The 26313-nt window shown below is 34.5% G+C and overlaps 2 protein-coding genes and 1 long non-coding RNA gene across 3 annotated transcripts in view; 1 reads left to right on the top strand and 2 right to left on the bottom strand.

Moving 5' to 3' along the window:
• Positions 1 to 1616: 1616 nt before the first annotated feature.
• Positions 1617 to 4545, bottom strand: LOC128160380 (uncharacterized). Its single transcript, XR_008240276.1, has 2 exons — positions 4161 to 4545; positions 1617 to 1916 (listed from the first exon to the last, which is right to left on the bottom strand). It is a non-coding gene; the product is annotated as an uncharacterized LOC128160380 (long non-coding RNA).
• A 10517-nt stretch (positions 4546 to 15062) lies between these two features.
• Positions 15063 to 17507, bottom strand: LOC128161691 (uncharacterized). The gene is made up of 3 exons (XM_052825056.1): positions 17373 to 17507; positions 16311 to 16334; positions 15063 to 15965 (listed from the first exon to the last, which is right to left on the bottom strand). The coding sequence occupies exons 1-3, from the start codon at positions 17437 to 17439 to the stop codon at positions 15232 to 15234; spliced, it is 825 nt and encodes a 274-aa protein (XP_052681016.1). The 5' UTR covers positions 17440 to 17507; the 3' UTR covers positions 15063 to 15231.
• Positions 17508 to 23118: 5611 nt separating this feature from the next.
• Positions 23119 to 26313, top strand: part of LOC128158922 (serine-rich adhesin for platelets-like) — a 93279-nt gene continuing 90084 nt past the window's right edge. The window contains exon 1 of the mRNA XM_052821912.1: positions 23119 to 23274. The gene's annotated coding sequence lies outside the window, so the exon portion shown is untranslated. The remainder of the gene's footprint in view (positions 23275 to 26313) is intronic.

Below are 26313 nucleotides of genomic sequence, written 5' to 3'. Positions count from 1 at the left end.
ATTACACTTTATTTTATTGTTTATTTCGATAAACAATACGTCACAACATGGAAGTGTCCCATATCACCTTAAACTCGGAACACCTCTGACCTAATAAGATCGCCGCATTAAATACAAAGTTTGATTTAACTCTAATTTGTTTATCATCAAGAAATTCTGCATCGCTGACAAATAAAGTTTTCTTCTGTATAATGAAATACCAATTAACTGACTATTTGGACAATAGCAAGTTTATTGTCCCACTCCACAGCAACTATTTCCCTTGGCTTTGCCTCATTAAATAGTTGCTGTCTTTGGGGACAATAAACTTGCTATTGTCCTCATACCCAGTAAATACTAAATAGGCATATAATATCCCATTCACCTACATTTCATGTTATATAACCTCCCGTTTGTAACCTTCAATTTCACTGTAAAGTCAACATATCTGTCATAGCCGCAAGTTTCACAATTTATTTCTGCTTCTCATGTACTTAAAATTAGGGGCCTTAATATTGCTTACCAATTCCAACAAGAGACATCCCTCTAACTATTGATAATCATTAAAATTCATTTCATGAATCTACGCAACAATGATAAACCTTCAAGTACAGTCACTCTCAATTTTACAAAAATATTGACGGTACTTTATCCGAAACTGTTCCTTGTACCTTTAACTTAGTACACTAACATTTTTATGAAAAGACTAAGAAAGCTAATGCAATTCTGAGAAAAAGAATACCACATATTGCCAATTCCATTGAGGTTTAATAAAAATATGGCCATTTAAGTGAACCCACCATTTCCAATTTCCTTTAGTAAACACAGATTTACAGGGTTCTCCATAGTAAAACATCTTTACCTGACCTTTTAGAGGTCAACTTTTGTTCAACCACCTTTAAAAAGAAACCTTATTCAATACAACATATGCCTACATGATATAATCATGATAAAAGCTTCACATCACTTAGAAATACCCTTACATGTATACCCCCCACCCCTCAATCTTTTGATTTTCAGAAAAAGTCATGGTTTGAAATGTTTTACCTAATTTTATGAAACGTGTGGCAATTTCCTTGAGTAATTTCTCACACATATTTGAAAACAATCATCAATGATTCTAAAATTTGATCTTTATTTGTTTATTGTATGATTTGTACCATTTTAATTAACAAATAGACAGCTGTCCTGCTTGTGATTTCTTGTTTTCATGAAAAAAGTAAGCTAACAATCATATTTAGTGAATATCTAATCTATTCTGATTTCTAGTCTCCTTCTAACCATGCTAAAACAGTAAGTTACAACCTACAAGTTAGACATCTGCCTTAAATTAAAATTAAATTCAAACACACCCAGGTAGCTGGAGACAGATCGAGTTGATTTCCATGAAAAATTTTCAAGTTTGACATGTTTTTCTACTTTTTTTATGCATATATACCTTAGAAAGGTAGAAATAGGTTGTTTCTTGTTCATTTCAAAAGTAATTATCATAGCAGATGTTATTTCAAAGTCAAACATTTACATATCCTACATGTAATCTTAATGCAGACAATTAAATAGAGGGGGGGGGGGGGGAGGGATTTTTCAATTATGTAAACACATCTAAATATCTTTATGAAATAAAAAATAAAGGAAACATAATTGCATACTTTTATTGAAAAACAAATTTTCACAGCAATTATGAATTTCTTTATAAACAGCCTTAATTTTGTTTTCATAATTTCTTATCAAACACAAACCACAACATGGCATGATGCTTTCTTCAAGTTCCATTATTGTTCATGCATTATCGGATTTAATTTGAATTACCGGTAAATAGTCTGTAGAACACAAGGAATATGCATGTTGATAGAGGTGACAGGTTAATCTCAGGAGCTGACCCACAAGAATCAACAGGTACCGGTAAAAGCCATGTGGTAACAAGAGTCTGTTTTGAGCTGAAATAAAAAAAATAATAATTAGCTGTGTTTACATACATGTACTAGTAATAGCTGTGTTTACATTAACATATGCATAGTATATCTGGAAAAAATACACTGACCATGCAGTGTAATAGGTATGACATATCCCAATACATGACATAACATTTAGGCAGTAAAAGATCAAAAATTTGCATATCAAGTCATAATACAATATTAAAAAATTTTCATAGGTATAAACACTTATCAAATTGAGAGAGAGAGAGTTTATTACCATACTTGTAGTGCAACAGTCAATATTTCAATTCGTAAATTACAAACGAATATTACCCACCGAACAGCGTCAAAGTACATGTACTGGTATTAGCTTCTGGTATACCATTTTTTATCAATTCTACTGTGTTTTTTTTTTTTTGCAAATAAATTAGCGAGGGTTTTTGCTTATTTTCTTATAAATCACATGTTTTAAAAACAATACTATGTGTAATAAGCATAAAACATGTATGAGTAAACTTAATGAAGAATTTTTAATAGATTATTTTTCACAGAATGTGGTACATTACATGTATGTCAATCTTTATAAAACTAGCGTATATTTCGTGCGCCATAAATTGCAAGTTTTTTGTAAATATCATTTACTTGCATGATAGGTATATATGGTCTAACCAAAATTTTCTTCATAAAGCTACAGCTGTATGTACCACATATATGTTTTGTCACAAGTATACATTTAAAAAAAAAACAACCCAAATTCCAACAGTTGAAATAAACTCAACTCATTCTCTGATAAGTTCATTGTGTTTTGTGCGTGCATATCTTATTTGTCTGCTGCAACAGCAGCCAATCAGCGGTAAGCTGAATCCACAAAAAGAAAGTTTGTGTTTTAGGAGCGGGTAAATTGTTTATGCGACACTGTCAAGAAAACCACACCAAATAATAACAAGAAACATAAATATTCACTTATATGTATTGTGTTGTAAAGTAAAAGTTTTTAACACTTATTGCATCTTGCAAAACATGTGATGACCCTTAATCATCTGTCATATATCTGATATACATGTATATGTAAAAGATGGGAGAAATAACGACGGAACAAACTGGGATTCGAACCTGGCCCTCTGAATCTCTAGTCAAGTGCTCTACCAACTGAGCTACATGTATCTGGCACCGGTATTCAAACCAGTCTGACCGTCACATTCCTTCCCCCTTAAATGATCTTCACCCTCGAAGATCAACCCTGGCAGGAGTTAACCTGTTAGTTCCAGGGGTTGGTCACAACACCAATATTGTAACAGGATGGGAGAAATAATGAAGGACCAAACCGGGATTTGAACTTGGGCCCCCTGAATCTCTAGTCAGGTGCTCTACCAACTGAGCTATCTGGCACTGGTATTCAAACCGGTCTGATCATCACATATATAAAGAATTATTTTAAACAATGTTGTTCAATAAAAAATAACACGCGCAACCTTCAGTTTTTGTCTGTAATTAATCAATATTGGCGTGCGATCAGTTCTCGCCGAGTACCATTTCTCACCAGTGCATTCACTGCATTGTTACGTCATTTTATCTACACATAAAATTATATACGAAAATATGATGTAACAGTGCACCAGCGAGAAATGGTCCTCGGCGAGAACTGCTCGCAGGCCAGTACTGCCAGTAGTCAGATTAAAAAAAGAGAATAAAAAATTACATTTAAAACATTAACAAGGACAATTTAAGTACACATCATAACTGCTAAACAAGAAAAATTATGTGAACTGGTAGAATAGTACGCATAGTTCTAACTTGTAACCTACATGTACAAGTACATGTACCGGGTACCCGTTGGTCTGCTAAACCTTTCTAATGATACAATGATTGGCATCATAAAGATATTAAAGTCATGTTTTAACTCTGAAGTCTGAAGTATACAATTTTATTTACTTTAAGTTATGTCTACAGGATATTCATGACTACATTTGGAGTCTTCTGCACAAGAATATATGTTTCTAATTAGACCCTGCTTTGAATTTTGAGTTGAAAATTCACAATCTGTTATTTTTTTAAATAGATAAATTCAGTTACCCTTTCCAGTCCCCCATGAACCTCGAGCGAGTCTAAACATCCATGAAACATGTAAAAATTACACGTTAGTAAACAAACACCCACACCATAACACAAAAACAAACAGTGTGCACGTACTTACATGTACATCTATACTATATACTAAATTTTAACTTTAACTTTTTTAAACTTTAAAAGGAGTAAAAGCCTCACCTTCTTCAGTAACATCCACATAAATCACACACTTTAATGTCCATCTTTTCTCCTTTATTACTCGTAGCTTATCAACGGCTGATCGTCGACAGAAGTGTGGCTGTCAGAATTTCCTCGTAAACGATTCACACGAGAAAAATATCCTCCTTAAACAAATATGTAGTATTGTTCCCTGTGCATGTTCATATGTTTCACAGTAAATTGAAAATGCATTTGTACATCGAAAGAATACACAACTTCTCTTCTGCATTACGGCTCTCTCTTTTCTACAATGCCGTTCGTTACTGTTTACATTCGGCGCGCGCGCGGGGGTTACAAACAGGGGCGCCCCGACAAATAGTTGCACATAGAACGTTAAAATAATGTGTGTTCATTGAATTCATAAATGATATAGATGAAAAAAAATGAAATTGAATCACAACTATTTATCTAAGATGCAACACAACGTAATGCAGTAAATGCCTGGGCCTTAAAGTGGCATTTGTTCGCTTGTGTGTCTATGTAGACAAATTAACTCGTTCATGTAACGTTACGATTCACACATATTTGTTTTATGAAATTTGATAAAAATAGGGCACAGAACTTTTTAAATTTGATACCAAATGACATCATTTAATATATTAACAATAACTGAATATTTTTTTTTCATAAAATGATAACGATTTTTGCTATTAGAAAAATACGTGTATGAGCTGCTGACCCCTAATTACAGGGGCCAGCCCTTTTTTCTTAATTTTAAATGAAAGCTCTCATTATTCTAAACAACTTTTGTTCTATATGTATTAACAAATTATTTTTAGTTTAAAGGTTATTATACAAAAAGCAACAAAATTTCAGACCCCCCAAAACCTTAAACTTTACCGGCAAATAGCTTAAAAACTAAAAAACATTTTGCCACAATTTTCATGCCAGCAAAACTATAAAATGTTACCAACAATCCTGCTAAATTTCATGCAACTATCTTTTGTAGTTCCCGAGATCAACTCTGGACAAAAGACCCCCCAATTTTCAATTAAAGGGCAATAACTCATAACCGGAAGTGAATTTTAAAAATTTGAAAAAAACGTCCCTAGATATTAACATTGTCTACATACCCTGAAAGTTTCATAACAATCAGACAACAAATGTACGAGAAATGGCCTACACAAAATTTGCGGATAAAAAAAAAAAATAATAACTAGACACGATCTCGTTGCGAGCAACGAGGAGGTCTTCCGTCCAATTTTAGAAGTTAAAATATATGTATGACAATTTTTTTGCTATTTACCAGGTAAACATGATTAGGAACTAGTAGAAAAAAATCCTTTAATTTTCAACAGACTCTTTTCTTTAATTTCTAAATCCTCTTTTTTTAAACAAATAGATCATTAATGTATTGGACTTCTTGCTCTTGTTTTGTTTCTGATACAGGTATAAGAGTTTTGACTGGAAACATTGAGATCCCTCTTGTCCCGTAGTTTGAGGGACAAGCCCCTTTTTTGTTATCAAAAGATATTTAGGAAAGATTTATTATAGGGGCCGACCCTATATAGTTGAGATATTTGGGAAAGATTGTTTTAGGGGTCAATCCTTTATACCTTATAAGGGCAATTAAACTAAACTTTGATGGTTAAATATTATTACTAATGTTATTTTGCGTATTTTCTCTTCTATAATGCTATTCAAAATATTTCTCCTTTTTAAGATATAAATGATCCAAATATTGGACTTCTCGCCCCTTAAACTCTTTATCATGTAACTTATCATGTAACTTTAATCATTAACAGAAAAATGACTGAAAGATAAACATTTTTGCTTCTATAATGCATTACAAAATATTTATTATGAAAGAAATATAAATAAGACTTTATACCCCTCTTGGCCCCTAATTTGAGGGACCAGCCCCTTTTTCTTGATATCAAATAAAAAGTCTTTTTATTCTAAACATATTTCGTTCATTAAGTGTTTCCAAATTTGTTACTGTTCTTGTGATATTTGGGAAAGATTGTTTTAGGGGCCGACCCTATATCTCATTATAGGGGCCATTTAATGAAACTTTGGTGGTTAAATATTATTACAAACGTTGTTACGAGCATCTTCTCTTTTATAATGCTTTTCAAAATATTTCTCCTTTTTAAGATATAAATGATCACAATATTGAACTTGGCCCCTAATATGAGGTGTCAGCCCCTTTTGCTTGGTGTCCGTTGAAAGCTCTTGTATAGATAAACTTTTGATACTCTACATGTGTTAGTAAAATATTTATGAAAATAAAAATTATTGTGATCAAATCTCAATTTTTTCAAAAATTGTCAAAAAAATTAACTTCAACATTTTCAGGTCTAGGCGAGCTTCAAGGATAATGACTTCTGGTCAAATCTAAAACAAGCAAGCAAATCTACCATAACCACTCTACCTTGCATGCAAATTTCAAGTCTCTAACTATAATAGTTTATGAGGAGATGCGTGGACAATATCATGTTCCAAAATACATTAAAAAGGGAAATAATTTGGAAGCGGAAGTGAATTTTCAAACAGGAAGTGGGATGCAAAGAGACATTCACCAATCACATCATCCATGTAAAAATCATTAAAATCGATTGAGAAATGGCTGAGAAATTAAGGGTGTCTACCAAGGAGAAAAATAATAATAATATAGAAGAATGAGAACCCGTAGAAAAACAGTAAGGTCTTCCGCTGAAGACGGAAGACCTTAATAAGAAACAGTAGAATAACAGAAGGGTTTTCCGTTGAAAAACGGAAAACCCTAATAAGAAACAGTAGAATAACAGAAGGGTTTTCCGTTGAAAAACGGAAAACCCTAATAAGAATAATCTTAACCCGCACAATAATAGAAAGGTCTTCCGTTGGAAACGGAAGACCTTAATAACGAGAAAATTAACTCGTAATAATGAGAAAATTAACTCGTAATAACGAGATCTTTTCTCGTAATAACAAGAAAATTAACTCGTAATAACGAGATATTTTCTCGTAATAACGAGAAAATTATCTCGTAATAACGAGATCTTTTCTTGTAATAACGAGATATTTTCTCGTAATAACGAGAAAATTAACTCGTAATAACGAGATCTTTTCTCGTAATAACGAGATAAATAACTCGTAATAACGAGATCTTTTCTCGTAATTACGAGATCTTTTCTCGTAATAACGAGATAATTTACTCGTTATTATGAGATAAATATATTTTTAATGTGGCCCTATTCGGCTTTCGTAAATAAACGTTGACTTGTCAGTTAATTTTTAATCCATAAGGTGACTTATCAGGTTTTTGTTGTAAAGTCTGCTCTTAATGTTGCTCAGTCCGAAAAGACAGTACAGCTGAAAACACATGTTTTCAAAAAACTCCTTTCGCATACATGTACCTAATTAATGTAATTTTGTAATTATGAGTTTCTGGAAATTTGAGGGTCGTACAAACCGAATTTATCTTATATTGTTTATTTGTACCTCGTGGATTTTGACACTAATTGACACGCGCTGAAAAATACAAGATCTTCGCCCGACAACAGTCATCATGGAAAACGAGGTAAAAGAGACTCTCTAAAACTTCATTACTTTCTCGATAGTTTATAAATGGTTTACCAATTTCAGTTCCTTTTAAAGTGAACAGATATTTGTTACAAAACTTATGTCAAACAAATGTGTCAAATAACCCTTCAGCGGCCTCACTTACAAAATGAATTTAGGTTGTATCAACGCCTGTGATAAAAACGAAAAATACATGTTTACAAAATAATTATGCCAGTTTTGGGCAGAAACAAGCCAGTTAAAAAAATGTTTACATTCTTATCCTTAAATGTACAAGATGGCCGCACATCTCCCTGAATGAAATAATAAGATTGATTTATGGAGAAAGGAACCTTGCATCTTAAAACATCTTAAAACAGATTTTTTTTAAATCTTGTTTTCAATTTACATTCTATAATACGATACATGTTCTTTATACGCGTTTATTAACAACCAAGGACATATTAGCAGCTATCGAAAGTCCCGCGTGACGCGATTTCAAAGGTCGCAAACAAATAATGCACGTCGCCATAGTTTTTCTTAGAGAAATGACAGGAAGAGTAATGTTTGTAGATGTAGAGTAATCTTACGAGGCATCCGAACAATATCATCATTCACTGTGCATTCAACTGAACTCTCTTCCGTATTAACAGCTGCATCCTTTGTATAAGGGGACGGACCTGATGCCGAAATAGCAAGGGGACGGAAAACTATAACTGACCCGCCCCCATTTTTTCTAATCTATAAACCTCTCCTGCATTTTTTACTTAAGGGGGTGTATCTGTTAAATTAGTAAAATTCAAACTCTTTCTAAACAAATGGTTGTAGAAAGAACACCATTGAACCTCCTTCATGTTTTTTCAGATTTTTAAATCTTCCAAAAAAGTCTGTAGCTGCGCAGTTCGACAGCGTTCTGGCTGTTTAAAAAGACGTTTTCCTGTTCCTGTATGCATGCTTTTCAAACAAAATGACATTTAGGACTTCATATTTATTGCTTTTATATCTTTTGGCAACAGTTTTGGACAGTTTTGGACAGAAACAAGCCAGTTCAAGAAATGTTTACATTCTTATCCTCAAATGTACAAGATGGCCGCACATCTCCCTTAAAATGTCACCAGTGTACTCGTTTTAGCAAAGAACGAACTGCATCTACTTTGCAGTACTTCTCTAACAATTGTACCATTTCCTTTAGATGTTCTGGGAAGGCAAACGCAACAGTCTTTGCTCAGCATGATTTTTTTTTTTTACGTGGCACCTGTCTCGAGTAACACAGAGAGAATTAGTCTTGTCCTTAAACACCCCTGCGAATGTTATTGTCATTTAAATTTTAGACCACTTGGTTTTATTTGACCCTTTCAGTTTCGCAGTAAAAATCATACGTCGTGTTTATAGTCTATTTTAGAGAATCTAGGTACTTGTAGTCAAATATAAAATCTAGAGGTTTATTGATTTTAAACTTTATCTTCATTAATTGGTATATAAAATATGTTCTAGAAATAAATGTGACAATACAAAAATAGTTTTTTTCTGCTGCTGCGACAATTTACAAGGGTAGTAGAGATCCCCCCTAAGAATTAATTTTCGATCCGCGCCTGACCTAGTAACAACATCAAAAGTAAAACAGACTGTACTATTTTATGCAGAATGTTCCTTGAAAATGGAAAGATATACTAAGTCTTAATGCTAAACAGCCACCCATTATGTTTTTAAAAACATGGTATTGCACACCACAGGCATCAAACATGGCTATGATTTTATTAAGCAACCCAATGTTTATATTATCAACCACTCTACACGTGGTTGAACACGAACGATAACTCTGTTCTGAATATCATTGTTTAATTTAAAAAACCGCTAGATGGTGAAGTAAGACATACATCTTAAAGAAGTTGATGTTTTAACATAAATCTAAGTAGAATATGATGTGAAAATCGACCAGTACTTACGTATTTATAGAATATTATCCGAACACTTATACTTCCGCTCGAAATTTCACAGGAGCTGAACAAATCTCGGTGAAGTCGCGTGAACTTTCATTCGAGCACCTCTGGATTTATTACATACTTAACAACGATAAAGAAAACATTCCGAACACATTCGCATGGGTGTTAAACAAAGAGTGCTTACACTCGGGTATAGTTCAGGTTGGTTGCTTTTACATGTAGTGAAGTATTTACCTTTACCATCGATGTCTTTTTAAAATCTTTAATTCAACGAGCAGATATGTAAATTTAGGGAAGAAGATCGTATTTTGATATACAAAATGCACCGTTCTGCATAAAAAAATAAATCGGTTTGATAAATGCCGTTAATTTTAAAACAGAATAAGTGTGCCAATAGATGGAAACGAACCAGGGAACAAAAACATTATGTGTGACATAGCCAGCGCTTTAACCTACTGAGTAATCCAAGACAAAAACTTCAAGATGTAAATATAGACCACTCTGATAGAAATCAGTTTCAGCAATTTTTGTCTGTTTTTAAAAAAAATTTGACCCCAGGGCCGGGGTGCTCCTAAAAAAGTCTATCTTAATTTATTTCTTTGAACTAAACCTATCAAAATATCTAAGATTTGTGTTTGGGGCAGGCCGGTCCTAAAGAATTATCTTGGTCAAAACTATGCAGAAATATACCATTTTACAGCGAAAACTTTGACTTTCTATAGTGATTTTTCCGGGAAATCCTTTTCCCCTATAGGTCATTTTTTTGTTTTCACAATAGATCCTTTGTAATTTCTGAAAGTTCATAGATTTATGAGTTGTACAAAAATGACGAACCCGATGGAAACTTTTTTCAAGTCCGTTTTTTTCAATAAGATGCGGCGTACTCTCTCTTTAATTCCTTGTATAAATAAAAAACATTTCATAAATACATTGACAGTGTTGAAAATCACAAACGTCAACTTGGCATTTGTCGGGGAAAAGAAAACAGCTTTCCGAAATTCATGCCAACACCAATGATGCATTTTGAATAGAGCAACGTTAATGCTGCATATTTACAATTAACTTATTGAAACTTATAAGCTCTGATTGACATGTTACAAAACATTATTGTTTAATTTGTAAAATATGATTTTTTAAAAATTAAATACACTTGTTATTGAAATACGGTCGTAAACCGCTTTGCCGCTTTGATTTGTTCAAAATTGTTATATGACATATATTACATGTCTTCTTCAGCGACAACACCAGAATATTTTGTTCCTCATTGACTTGAATTCTGGATTGTTATGTCGCATCGGGCAACATTTTACAATTATTTAATCCTTGAGCAGTCGATAGACCGGATATTTATCCCGAGGTACATGGAACAGCTCAGTAAGATCTATTGCCCGAGGCCAACGGCCGAGACTAATATATAATACTGAGTTGTTCCCTGCAACAAGGGAAACAATTCTGGTCTATTGACTGTTCAGGCATTTAATAATTGTTTTATTACCTAATTCCTTTTTCTAGATTACAACTCGCATATTACAGATGGTTTTCGTGCCATTATGCAATATACTAAGATTTTTTTTCATCTTTTACATGCGCCAAACAAAACGGCGGCCTAATAAATTGCAGTCTATTGACCGGCAGTTTAAAATAGACGCAAATATTCAATTTGTAATAAAACAGAAAAAATCCCTTTGATTAGGTAATAAAAGCCATTGGGGCTTCCCTGTAACATCAGGGCAAATATTTTAGTAACTCGTCCTCGAAGCCAAAACTGTTGATTCATGCAAACGGTTATATTACCTTCCCGGAAACAATTATCTTTCACAAGAAACAGTTATATTGCCCTTCCGAAACATTAATATCATCCTCACGTGCAATTAGTTTGCAAAATAATTACGTTGGGATAACAATTCAACGAGCTAGTTGCTATTTAGTAAGCAAAGGTAAACGTAAACAGTCCCCGGAATTTTAAATGTCAGGACAACGTCTGCAATTCATTTTACTTTTATTGGTTATTTAAATAATACAATTCGTGGACGGTTCCAGAAAAATATTCGGGGGGGGGGGGGGGGGATTCGACGGTTTTTGGAGCTTGTCTAGGGGGCATATTTTTGGTAATCTTATAATGTAAAGTTATGGAAATTTGAATTTTCAAGGAAACTTTTCAGATATCATGACATCAGGTTCATGATAAAAACTCATAAAAGATGTGGTGGAGAATAATCTTCTGGTACATAGAAATGGTTTACCCCTAATCAACGAACATATTTTGCATTTTGGTCAGGGAATGAAGAACCGTTAATTGCCTTTAATTGGGAGGTGAAAGTTGTCGGGTATGTGATCAAAGAAGATTGGGGGATAAGATAGCGCAAATGCCTAATTCGTTTAGTCGTAAGCATGCAAAAGTACATGTATATACATGTAGCACCGTTTTGTTGATTTCCGAAATAGCAAAGCATGAATAAGCTTATACATTTTGTAGGAGGATTATACACATGTACTTGCGATAAATATTCTAACGCATATGTGAAGATATTCATACAATTGTCATAACCTTTTTTTTAGCGTAATATTAAAGGAACACAATAATAAAGTTGAAGTATTGTATTTCGTTGAATGGCCAAATTAAAAACAGAGGTAATGAAAATATCCTCGCTTTCTTACAAAATGCACTCATACTATTCACACCAGTTTTGTTACTCGGAATTGTCCAGAGTTAAAAGACTTAATTATTTCTTTGATGACGGAAAATCCAGTACATCTAAATCACGTCCGGGAATCTCCACGGCGGAACTCAAACTGACTCTTTCACACAACGCGCATGTTTCACTCAAACATTCAATTAACACAATTAAGGAATTATAACACTCTTACACCGGTGACTCTTTGATGGGAGGATTGACACTGATCTTAAGCAAAACAAACAACACCTATACTCTTTAGCTTTGTCCCCGGCCCTCGAGGGATCTGAAGTAAATGTTTTCAATTAACAAAGAATTAGAGAAAAAATAAAATGTCATGTTGGAAATTGAGATTTTCAATAAATTTACAATGTGACACAATTACATGTATAATGTTTTTAAACATTATTACTGGATGTAACTGTATTTATAAATGTTTTATTTTCATTGCAAACGGATAAAAGTAACGTTCGTAGAAATCTACGTGTAATTTAATATTTGAATGAGGTTGTCATTGCATGTGGTAATAAAGTAGTGAAAAGCGGAATGCGTGCACAATTAGTACAATTCGCCGGATGTCTCCTGTGGCCAAAGCCGATCACAACCAGGGAACCAGGCAAGCGCATGTTCATCTGAATCGGGATTCCATGCCAGGAGCACAGATTGTACACATGTAATTGTCGGTAAACAATACAGAAACAAAGTACTCCTTATAAAAAAATGATAGGCATTCGATATTAACTCTCAGCATTATGAATTGCTCTTATGTTATGCAAACGTTTTCGACGAAAAAAAAAACAAAGAAATAATTTGAAATTGCCTTTGTTTACCTTAATAACTTAACAAGGATGGCTCTAATTTGAGTTTGCAAAGTTTGTTTTTTCGTACAATCGCTATTGAAGTTTAAACTTTTTATATTAAATAAAAAACTTAATGGAACTTAGAGGCATCCGGCAAATTTTACTTATTGCGCACGCATTATGCATTGCACTATTTTATTTACTATGCAATGACAACCTCGTGTAAGTCTTTAATTACATGTAGACTGCTAGAAACGTTATTTGGATGTGTGTGTCTTTAGACTAGAACATTTATACTGTAACAAACATAATGATTCAAATCACACTTTTCTTTACCTATGCGTAAGAATATCTAAACGGAAGTACAATTCGCCAACTAAAAGTAAAGCTTATTCATCCCTTACTATTTCGGAAATCAACAAAACGCTGCAATGCCTATATGTCAGATTATTTATCATGTTTCTTGCATGTACCTAAATGTTGTCGCATTACATTAACAGCCAATGACTGAACATGCCGATCATTCCTTTAAAAGGAATTATACTTGTTGGAAATTTCTGATCGCATTTTGATGGCAGACAGCGTATATATGTAAGTATACGTAGAACAAGAAGAGAACAAACGGAGATGTGGCTGTAGTGGTTGAAAGAGATGAAGCTTGACCAAAGGGAAATAATACAGAGAAGCATCCCAATGATATATATCTTGGCATAGCAACTTTAAGTGGATCATTCTGTAAATCTTTTAAACTTTACACAAGCATTTCTTTTTTATTTAACGTTTATAATCAACTTGTATTTAAAGTAACTCCATACTCGTAAAATTCTCTGATGAAAGTTGAAAAACAGAACTGATTTCAACTTAATATACTTAAATTTCATCAATAATTAGAAAAAATATACGTCATCGCACTTTTTGAGATGTCAGATAAACATGAACTAGAGCATATTTTAGCATCAGAAAACCGTACTTTTTTTGTTAAAAAGTAAAATCTTTGTAGGCAGAAACTTGTTTATCTTTTTTTAATTTTAATGTCAACTGTGTTAGAAAACTAAAACTACAAACACATTTTAAAATTAGTCCTTGGGATTGGAAAAATTATAGCATTTAGACATACAACTTAGAGAAAGGTCAGAAAAAGAGTTATTTCCCCTTAGCATAGATAAAATGTATATGTACATGTTAGTATCATAATATGAAAAAATATTTTGAATGGGCATGGTCACGATGTTGGTCAAATTTAATTGTATTCTTTTTTCATTTAGAATGCTTTAGGGAATAAATTACTAATGATTAAGTGAAATTTGTGAGTCTTGCGTAATTTAGGAGCAATATACAAGGCTCGCAGTTCTTTATCATGTAAACAAGATTCGTGCCCTGCTTTTGTTTACATAGGTTCAATATACTAGTAAAAATCTTTTTCAAGCTAATGTGTCTATTCATTTTAAGCATAAATAAACAGTCCAGTCGTTTAACACATTCTAAAACTTGAATTTTTAACATTCAAAATGTAAACAAAAGCTTTGTTTACATAGCGAAAAATGTCAAGCTCTGTAACTCGCTTCTAACTATATATAAGAATGTTATCTATTTAAAAAATGCCTAAAAAATAATTTTTGACCAAAATCGTGACCATGCCCCTTTTAATGCCACAGAAGACTTTGCCTCCTGTTGACTGGACCTTAACGACCCGACATACATGTATATCCTTCATTAGGTAACATACCTAATAATTGTTTTGTTTTATCGAGGACCCAAACCTTTTAGTACGTGTATGTTAATCAGTTGAAGAAATATGAAGAAAGAGACGTTACGGCTTTCCATTTGGTAATGGCTGACTTCAGAAATAAATTTGACTTTTACGCTTCACAGACGTATATTTTAACCAAAGAAGTTGCGTCATTCTAGTCCGAGATACTTCAAGGGATAAAACAGTGACTATTATAAAGTGGTCAATAACTCAATGAAGAACTGAAATATAAGATATTAATTTATTGCATGATGTAAGCAAACAAGACATTTCCTGAGTTACAGAGAAAAGAAGAGAGATATGGTCCATCGATGTGTGTGATCTTTAAGTACATATACATGTATTATAAACCTATACGTCAATTTCATAACCTAGAATAAGTATGCAGTCCCTAAGTTAGCCAGTAAGAGATTGAGCAGGGAGTCCGTTAACCACGTACGGAGCAGCGCACGTCTTGGCGGAATTGTTCCAGTAGAGGTTAGTCGGGCAGTCTACGACATTGGCCTGACCCCAGAGATCGCACTGGATGAACTTGGTCTTGTCTCCTGGATAAGGATGGAACAAATCGTCGGTAGTAGTTACTGTGGATCCAGGTGAAGCGCAGACGGTCTCCAGATTCACGGCGCCGCCAGTTCCGGTGCCAGTTCCGGTTCCGGTGCCAGTTCCGGTTCCGGCAGGGTTGGGTACAACGTTATCCGTTCCGATGTCGTAAACACAAGACAAGCGACTCTGCTCCCAAACCAAACCAGATGGACAGCTCAAAATATTGGCGTTTCCGAGAAGATCACATTCAATAAATCGGTACTTATCGAAGGCGTAGGCAAAGTAGATATTTCCCTGTGCAAGGTTCGTAGAAGTGCATGGGTTAGAAGTAGGTTTAGATGTGACAACCGGAATGACAACTGGCGCATGCGTGGTGGGAGGAGGAGCCATTGTGGTGGGGACTGGGGCATTGACGGAGGTACAGGATGAGGTGGTGGGTTTGTAGGTCAGGCCCTTGGGACATTGAATGATGTACATGCGTCCCAGCAAGTCGCACTGGATGAACTTTGTGGCGTCGCTGGGGTGGGGGTAGTAGATCTTACCCTCTACATTGTTGACACACGGGTTGGGAACGTTAGTGAATGCATCTGAAAAAGTAGATTTATTGAAATAACTGCATGTAAAACTGATGCCAAATTAATGTATTTATCTTCACAAAAATATATAGGAATATATGGACATTTATATGACGTCCCCAAAGTGTTGAATTACATGTATCTCAAGCTTGCAATATTCGAAAAAATAAATTTAATCAAAATAATCATTAATTATCAATAGTCCAGTGAAAATACCTCAAATACTATGTAAATTTTGAAGCAAAACTGTCCCCAAACAACTTGTGTTACAACTTGATCTTAGAACTAACTTAGCGCTTGTTTTTATGTATATAAAAGAACTGCATCTCTCAAACACACAAAGCAAAGTCAACATACCTGGACAGTTGACTTGTCGCTTTTCTGAAAAGAAAAGAAAAGAAAAAACTGATGTAGTGAAATTGTTTCATAACCAGCTATTTCACTGCTACTTTGATATCAATTCTCGTGATAATACAGTATACACGTGAGGGTTATCCCGCTTTCCTCTTTACCTAATTTAATTTTTATACTAGAAAACTATTTCAGACATATACTAGCTTTTCTCCAATTAAAACATTCTAATTTGAATGTTTTTGAATATCAAAATGAAAACTTTACAGCTATTTTTTAAATTCGCACTTTTTCGAGTGTCAACATCAGTCGAAAAACGGCCCTTTTAAAACAAGCTTTAATGGACTTAAAATTCACACAAACAACAAAGTTTTATGCATATTAAGCATAAACAAGAAATACGTGCGAGTTTTTTCAGTTGATAAAGATAGTTGGAATGGGGGGGGGGGGTGTAATCAATGCCTCAAGGGCCTCTGATGGAAATAAGATTGTGTTAAGTTGTTATCTGCAGTTTGTTTAATATAGTTATTTTTGTCTCTGGTGTCAGGAAGTGCATTGATTAACTCATCGACCGACATATATATATATCTACATTATGTAACGTTTACTATAATATAAATATAATAATTATCATTTCATACCTGTACCTAGGCAAATCCGATGCAAACATAAAGGTGTTGCCTATTTTTGTCTTCCATAAAGTCAGAAATTGACAATTTATAAATAAACCAGTATAGGTAACTAATGATTACTAGTATTACTAACATTATTTTCTTTTAGTCAAACCATTTATTACTAATACTTCACGAACGTTTTTATTTTCCTCTATACGATAAAACTACAATTGAAAGGATACAAGAATAAACAAATTTTACAAGAAAAAAAATTCTCAACCAAGTTTCTTTCAATCATCACTCTTTATCAATTGGTAGCAGTTGTTTTGTTCTATAGTAAAACTAGGAACCATTTTAACTTTTACACTCGGAATTGACCGTTCCAAGGAGAACGGCTACAATATAGAAGTATCTTACGGGAGATATTTTAAATATATCTGTACTGACGACTTACCGCGAGATGCCGGTCCAGCCGACACAAGTCCGAGGCAGACGACAGCCACAGTAAAGGCGGGAAACATCTTGCTTGCTTGACAACCCAGAATGCAAAATCCTAAAGACCTCAAAGACTTTATATAGAACTTCTGCTTGGGGGTCAACAAGGAAATATCAAACAAGCAAAGGAACAAAGCGATAACCCCTACCGGAGCATTGTAATATAAGTAAGTCTTACAAGACGTGAGTCGGGAAATTTTCATGTTAAATTTAAAAATGGCTGGAACATGGCGGAGTGCTGCGGATGCTGTTTGTTGGGTACCCGTCTATGGGGCCCCATGGTAAATTCAATTCGTGCCTCGTATTATATTATTATAGGGCGGTAATCATTAACCTAACTAGTTCTCCTCGACCTAATCCTATCGGATATCTGTATTTGTCAACTGGGCAATGACTGGGTGATACGCCGGGCCACGAGCCGGCGTTTCCGAGGGGAGCCATCTACCTATCTACCAAAATTGTTTACAGACATCAAAAAGTCACAAAGACGCTCCTATACTAACCTTACATAACCGCAACACGAAGATTTAGCAGTAATGAACTGATAAAGGTTCAAACAGTTTTGTTCCGTTCACGGGAGCGCTGTCATATGTTTACCGGGTGGGGTGACCGGCTCGCTTAAGCTTGAAATTTACAATTATAGATGATTCATCATTATCACAAAACGTCACATAGTGGCACTGTCTCTGCCGATAATTGATGTTGCATTTTATGAAATACCTAAAATTGATGTACAATGTTTTATACAAATCGGAATTGGTAAAGTAAACGTATTTCAGTATTATGGGAAATAGAATGTTTGTGGAATAGGATTAACAATTCAACAGTGAATTTTATAAAAGCGGTTTATAAACATTTGACGATTTCTTTAATATCTCAAGTTAATGTGGAGTTTTGATGAATAAATTAAAGAATGTAAAGAAATGCTTGTAAATACATTCTAATAATCAACCTCAAACCCACTTACCATATGAACTTGTGTACACGAAATATCTGTATACATACATGTTTATGCACGTTTCATGTGTGATATTTAGGAATGTTTTATACGCCCAGATACCTATACATGGGCATATATTTGTAATATGTATGCACATGATATGAACTATGGTGACATATAAAGCATTTACATTATTAATGTGTGTACCTGTATATATACACTGCATTCATGAATTGTTTGTAAACTGCTTTACACGCGATGTGGGAATCAACAGCAACCTATATCTGATGATAATAATAGTAGTTGTAAAGTGTGGAAGTTGATATATTTTCACTTTTATCATACAATCTGATACACTGGCCCAAAATGCAGCGTTTAACAAAACAAACAGGAAGAAGAAGAACACGTTGTTAACAAGTAAACTAAAAGAAAACACGAAATGCATGATATTGTATAGTATTAAAGCTATGATAGCACAGAGAGAGAGAGAGAGAGAGAGAGAGAGAGAGAGAGAGAGAGAGAGAGAGAGAGAGAGAGAGAGAGAGAGAGAGAGAGAGGAATGGACGGACAGACAAAAAACAGACGATAGATATGCAGGCGCCTGGACCTTTTTTCCAACTTTATGAATTATTTTAAAAAATACTTTGGTCTGTTTCTCATCAATATTTCAAGGTCTGAGCGACATTGCGTAACTTTGATGATATTTTTGTTTTTTGTTGTTTATTCAGAGATCACAAACCTCCCTCTGTGACAAAGAACTTCACGGTGGCTTGTTCTTGTGTATCCTAATATTATTCAAGAAAAAATATTTCAATATAAGGTCAAAAATATATAGGCTGTGGAGTTTCCGTTGTCTTTTTTTCTGTACTTGAAATACCTATAGATCCACATATACAATGGATGTGAAAGGCGGGGAATCAACAGACTGATTGACAGGATCACTTAGCATGGGGGGGGGGGGCAGCGGGCAGCAAATTTTCTTAAATTTACATATAATAAATTGTATTATAATGGAGTTGTCTCCCCATTTTTTGGGAGTATACGTAAAAAATGGAATGAATATAAGGAAATGCAGAGTGAAATTGAAGTTATAGGACCCCCCCCCCCCCCCCCCCCCCCCCCCCCCCGATTAGGATTTTGAAGATTATGGAAATTAAGTTTCCTTTTCCTTTTTTTTCGCTTGTCAAGATTTTTTGGATGAGTCTGTGGAATGTCAATGTGATGGACTCCATAAAAATCAAGATATACACAAGGGTGGACATACATACAGATGTCAATGGTACAATCATGGTATAACTAGCACAGCCACGCATCCGGTACAATCATGGTATAACTAACACAGACACGCATCAGGTACAATCATGGTATAACAAACACAGTCAAGCATCAAGTACAATCATGGTATAACTAACACAGACACGCATCCGGTACAATCATGGTATAACTAACACAGACAAGCATCAGGTACAATCATGGTATAACTAGCACAGTCACGCGTCAGGTACAGTCATGGTATAACTCAGTCACGCATAAGGTACAATCATGGTATAACTAACTCAGTCACGCATCAGGTACAATCATGGTATAACTAACTCAGTCACGCGTCAGGTACAATCATGGTATGACTCACTCAGTCACGCATCCGGTACAATCATGGTATAACCATGGTATAACTAACTCAGTCACGCGTCAGGTACAATTATGCATGGTATAACTAACTCAGTCACGCATCAGGTACAATCATGCATGGTTTAACTAACTCAGTCACGCATCAGGTACAATCATGGTATAGCTAACTCAGTCACGCATCAGGTACAATCATGGTATAACTAACTCAGTCACGCATCAGATACAATCATAGTTTAACTAACTCAGTCACGCATCAGGTACAATCATGGTTTAACTAACTCAGTCACGCATCAGGTACAATCATGGTTTAACTAACTCAGTCACGCATCAGGTACAATCATGGTATAACTCAGTCACGCATCAGGTACAATCACGGTATAACTAACTCAGTCACGCATCAGGTACAATCACGGTATAACTAACACAGTCATGCATCAGGTTTTTTGCAAGGAGTGGGCAAATGTATCCAAAATAAGCGTAAAAATTGAGGTCTGAAATTGGAGAGTGGACGCGGGATTTTTCATCTAATAAGATGGACAGGGTAGAGGAAAATTTGGAGATTGTCGTGCATTTATTTCCCTCTCCCGCTTTTTACCTAATTCTACTGACTGCACATGCACACATTCATACTATTCAAACAGATGTCGATGTTACATGATCATGTCTGCTGTAGTCCAAGATATTCGCTCAAAATTATCTCCAAATAAATACGTGAACATGCTCTCATCATTATTATAGAAGATTATCTAGGTAGGCTCCTATTGGTCAAACTATTTGGTGATAATTCCATAAAGTTTCACTGCATATGCTCTTAGTTTGATATTAAGGAGACCCTATGATCAACAAATAAACCATTAGATCTGCGTCAAAACTTAAAATATGAAATATTAAGCCATACACTATCTTTAGTACAGAATGAATACACATATTCTAATCTAGCTGTATTTTTTATACAGTCCATCAAGTCCTCATTAAACAGCAAACCTTTTTAATCATTGTCTTGCACACTGTCATTTTCGCAGATCTTACTTTCTTCTCTGTTGTAGCATCCGTCAATCTACGGGTAAAATCATAATATACAATCATATGTATTGTGTTTTTTTCCTTAATTTTTCAGTATAAAATTTACCTTTCTACAAATAATTTATTAGCCGGATTTTTAAATTCGTAGAAATTTTTGGAAGAAATCAGTAATTTCTGACTTCATTTTAAGCAGTCTGTATTGCTGTTAGCGACCCACCAGGGGTCACAGTGCCGATTATAAATCAAGCCAGGTAAAAAAACCAACGTGCCCCTTGCATGACAGCTTTATCGCTAAAAAAGGCTATATATAATAGCAAATGTGATTTAAATTGTCAAAAATTTGTCATTTTCTCTGCGCATGAAAGAATTATGAAATACTCAGACAATTAACTGATAAGAATATTGCAATAAAATATGAATAAATAAGAATTTCAGAAGAAAAATAAAACTTCTGAATTCATCGATTATTGATAATGTTTACGACCCAGACAATGTGATAATGGTTTCGTACCGAATCTGAATTATTTAAAAGTCTTCAAATTCAGAGGCATGACGAATTTTAATTTGAGACAAAGAATTAAAACAAAATTGCGATTTCGGAGAAAAAAAAGAATAGATTCTTTGATGCGATCGGGGTTGTTCAAACGAGTCTGGACGATGATATTAATCAATCGTGTCAAAAATGATTTTCCTGTTCAAACTGAAATTTATAAATTGTGGATAAAAGAGAAAATCTAACTTTTAGGGGGTTTTAAAAGTGCCTTCTCACGCTTTAGAGACGTATTTTTTTCCTTTAAAGAACGTATCTTAGATTCTTTAATATTCTAGCCTTAGATTACCACCATTGTTAATAGTATAAAAATTACATGTCTCTATTTATTACTTATCCTGGTCCTTTGATTTTAAACAGTACTAAAGTACAACTTATATTATCAAAAGGTCGGAGACGTAAGCACCACTGAAAGGATCGATTAAAGGGGAATGTTGAAACAAAGTTAATGTAGAAAGTTATTTTTAAAAAAACAAAGATAAAGGAAAAAAAACAAGAAACCATGGAGAGAGAATTGATTATAATTATATTGCTGGAAACACATATATATTTTAAAATTTAAGGAAGATGTGTTCACAAACTGCAGGCAATGTGACTGCATATCTGTTAAAATTTTATAATAAACAATCGATTGATTTTTTTATATTTATTATCAGATATCAAAAACTTGAGCTACCTCACTTGAACTACCTCATCCAACAAACAGATGCAAATAGTGAAATCAGCAGAAGAAGCAATTAACGCTGTTATTGTTCATGGGTGAAAATTTCAGTTCTTCATGAATAATGTAACTTAGTCCTATCTATTTAAAAGAAAACACACAGCCGACGAGATAAAATTGGACTAAATATTGAACTGTATCAGTACTAATTGTCAAGCCCAGATGATTTAAGGGAAATATTGCGAGAGCTGATTTAGATGTCATTGTATTCTTGTAACACGTATTTACATGCGTCTTAAATATTTTTCAGTAAAATGCCAATATAAGATACAAACTGCACAAACGCAGCGCTAAGGGTACAAAAGATGTTAGTTCTTAAAACAACATATTTAATGAATGTTTCCTCTGATTTATCCAACAATACCTTATATATTTATGTAATTTACTTGGAATTAGTTCTTTTTTTCACTTATTTTCAAAGTTCTTGTATTTGCACAGTAGGACAAATGTCTCTAAACTAATTGATACAGTCGACAGTCAAATGAGCCAAACCCTGGCAGGGTCTGTACAACCAGACACGATGTAAAAACCTTGCCTCACATCTCTTTAGTCTGCATGAAAAAAAAGTGCAAATATATCTTTAAAAAGAAAGAAAAGGAAGAAAAAAGAAATAATATCAGATGACGTTTTTGTCTGAGCATCTCACGGCTGAGCGGCTCCCAGTGAAACGTAGATGGTAGGTATGTCACTAGAGGTGGGGGGGTCAGCATCTCACGGCTGAGCGCGCCTCTCCAGTGAAACGTAGATAGTAGATATGCCACGGGGGATTATAGGGGGGGGGGGGGGGGTTACAGCATCTCACGGATGAGCGGCTAGTGTTACGTAGATGGTAGGTATATATGTATATTATTTAGTTGGCAACAGCACTGCACCAGATCCAATCACCCATCTCTGTTATAAAGCGCAATACTGCCGCTCAAGGGCGACAATTTCCTCTGGGCTGCTGACACACGGATCATCGCCCGACCCCCGAGGCTGAGAACACTGGGGTATACAAGGTATGCCTGACTGTATGTTTGTTTATGTGTAGGTCCCCTTCTTCTCTTCCCTCGCCTCCCTTTTTCGTAACAGAATCTTATCATCATTCCAGTTTCTTAAATTTGGGATTGAAAGTTTGAAACCCGAGTGTTGCACTTAAATATTCAAGGTGTCAAGTTATATATCTGAAACCGAAAGCTGTCATTCTTCTGTTATATTGGAAAACATTATTCAATATAGTTTTTAGATTCTAATATTTTTCTTCTTAAAAAGTAAAATGGTAATATGAATTGAAGGCGGCGAATTATTCAACATTAAGTCCCTATTTTGTTTTTATGTGATGCAGTAGATGTGAGCCGTTTCCCATAATAAAGTTTATAGGGGGTTTTTTCCTGTTACAAACTGATATTTTAATTTACCTGTGACATTTAAATGTGTTTCGATAGCAACAGCACGGAAATCGCGGGTAAACAAACTATACTGAGATATTTTGTTCACCACCGATAATCATATATAAAGGTAAGGCATTGAATTTTACAATGGTTTAATAAACTCTTGGCTATTATTACAGGCACGCAGCATCAGCGGGCCGGGGGGGGGGGGGGGTCCCCATCCCACATTTTCTCGCAGCCGACATTTTTCTTAAATTTACACACATAAAAATAAATTATAGGGGAGTTGTCCCCCTCCCACTATTAAAAACGATGCTTTGTGCGTGTATTTTACCAAAAAACCGATGTCAATAATAATTTATCCTTCTGTCTAGGTATTTGTGTGACTTTTGGGTAAAAGAAATTAGATTAGGAAATGGGATATTTCTCAATCTGAGTAAAGAAAAAAACCTCAACGACACCACTAGTAGCGTCACTGAACTTTTGAATTACACCAGAGAAAATAAATTATCATATTCCGTCGCAAAGGCCGATATCTTATAACCTTACGATCTTAAAACCGATTGGATGGTCGGGGCCATTTTTTATGGTATATTGGTCTCCCTGAGCTGAGTTTAAAATTATAAGAAAAGGTTTAAATTTTAAGGCTAGATTAATATATGGGTTTTTTCTTTACAATATAAAAGTTCATAGCGTCAAAAGCCATATCTTCAAGTTAAAGGTAGCTCTGAAACCAAATAGCATCTGGTACTTGATATAATGTAGATGGTTTGGTACAACACATCGCTAAATCAGAACATCACTATATCACGCGGATCGTCGGTTTATCCATCTTCGCTAGTCAAGGGTTTTCGGTCCACTTCGCTCCCAATAAACCCAAAGTGGGCAAAATGGACCGAAAACCCTTGGCTAGCGAAGATGCGATTTATCTAATCTAAAATATACCGGTAACTGTTTTTTCTATTTTAGTTAAGGAGGTTGGCACCTGAAATAATAGTAATGTCAATCATCCAAAAACCACTTGGATATAAGGACGGGGACCTAAAATGTTCATTTATTTGTGACCCATGTCACGTGCTATTTTTTGGAAATATGGGGCTCCAAACAGTTATGACATATTTCAAATTTCCTGAAATTTTTGCGAAGATTTGGCAAGGAAATTGATTATTTGAAGAAATCAAACAAATGCTATTATTTAATCATGATTTCAACACAGTATGAAGTTGATCACGTGAAGTGACTATAAAAGTATTATTTAAGTCAGAGTTTAAAAAATCACGCTTTACTGTTGGCTTCAAATCGCCAGTACATAATGTACGTAACACAACAGCTTAAGATTGTTACAAAATTTTGGAGTAATCAAAGTATAACGCAAATGAAAAAAAAAAGTATAAGTGATGTCATCTTTACAAAACTTTGCATACAAATGGACCATTTAATCTCGATCATATAAAAGTTTTAAAAAGTGTGTGTGTGTGTGTGGGGGGGGGGGGGGGGGGGGGGCACCTCTCAAAAATGTGGGAGATAGCATGAAATAAGCTAATTTTAGGCCAAAATTGGAGTTAATATTTTCTTAAATTTTATTAAATATAAGCTAAATATGCCAAAATATATCGATAGAGATATCAAAATATTGTTCACATATGTTTTTTCAGATCATCGTGAATATGTCATAATACACAAACTATCTAGGATTTTGGTCTGCGCTGAAATTTAGGAAGCTAAATAACAATACGCTATATTGAGTTATGAAAACTGTTCATTTTCTTGTTGAAAACCTTCCGCCACAAAATATAGTCCCTTACTAAAGTCTGTAAAAATGTAATTTTTTAAAAACAATTTATTAAATAGAGTGTATTTGGCATTGTTGAATATAATTATACTACTAGAATTAATATGTGATGCAGAATTTTCAGACTAGAAGTGACCCAAAATGGCAACCCAAAACCTGAGGAGCAAACCTCTTCAAGAAGTTTCAAAAAAATATAAATAAATGCTTATGTCCCTAATTCAACGCACTTTGAAAAACAAGTACATGTAATCGTAAAGATCGATTAGCGTGATGAATACTAATCCTATCGTATCGTGCGTTAATCTTATCCTATCGTGCGTTAATCCTATCCTATCGTGCGTGAAGCCCTTTCTATCGTTTATCTTGTAAAAGAATAACGTTGCGGGTACTGTTTTCCTTGTAAAGGAATCGTCGGCATGCAATATCATTGGTCAGCTTTGTTAATGTAATGCGAAAGCATTACAGTACATGCAACAAAGTGATAAATAGGATACATTGAACCGTTATGTTGATTACCGAAATAGCAAGGCATGAATAAACTTTAATACTCTTCGTAGGCGAAATGTATTTCCGGTGAATATTCTTACGCATGTAAAGAAAAATGGGATTTGAAGCATTGTGTATATGTATAAAAGGTTTAATCTAAAAGAAAACGGATTTGTATAGAATAAAGATTTTTTAGAAATCTACATGAAGTAAAAAAAATTACACGCAGCTGTCACTGCATAGTAAATAAAGTAGCACAAAGTGCAATGCGTGCGCAAATAGTAAACTTTGCCGGATGCCTCATTCTGGGACAACTGGATGCCTCATTCTGGGACAACTTAGATCGGTCGAAGTCAATCACAAAAACTCCATATTGCGTAATTGTTTCA

Source organism: Crassostrea angulata, chromosome 8 (genome assembly GCF_025612915.1).
Source record: "Crassostrea angulata isolate pt1a10 chromosome 8, ASM2561291v2, whole genome shotgun sequence".
NCBI classification, from domain to species: domain Eukaryota; kingdom Metazoa; phylum Mollusca; class Bivalvia; order Ostreida; family Ostreidae; genus Magallana; species Magallana angulata.
The sequence above is the reverse complement of the archived record's forward strand: the minus strand, read 5'-3'. Positions and strand labels throughout refer to the sequence as shown.

Excerpts from the sequence above, each read along its gene's own strand:
- LOC128161691 (XM_052825056.1), bottom strand. The coding sequence starts at position 17,439 with ATGTTTCCCGCCTTTACTGTGGCTGTCGTCTGCCTCGGACTTGTGTCG. Across the intron at positions 16,335-17,372 it reads GGCTGGACCGGCATCTCGCG|AAAAGCGACAAGTCAACTGT; the intron begins GTAAGTCGTCAG and ends TTTTCTTTTCAG. Across the intron at positions 15,966-16,310 it reads GCGACAAGTCAACTGTCCAG|ATGCATTCACTAACGTTCCC; the intron begins GTATGTTGACTT and ends CTACTTTTTCAG.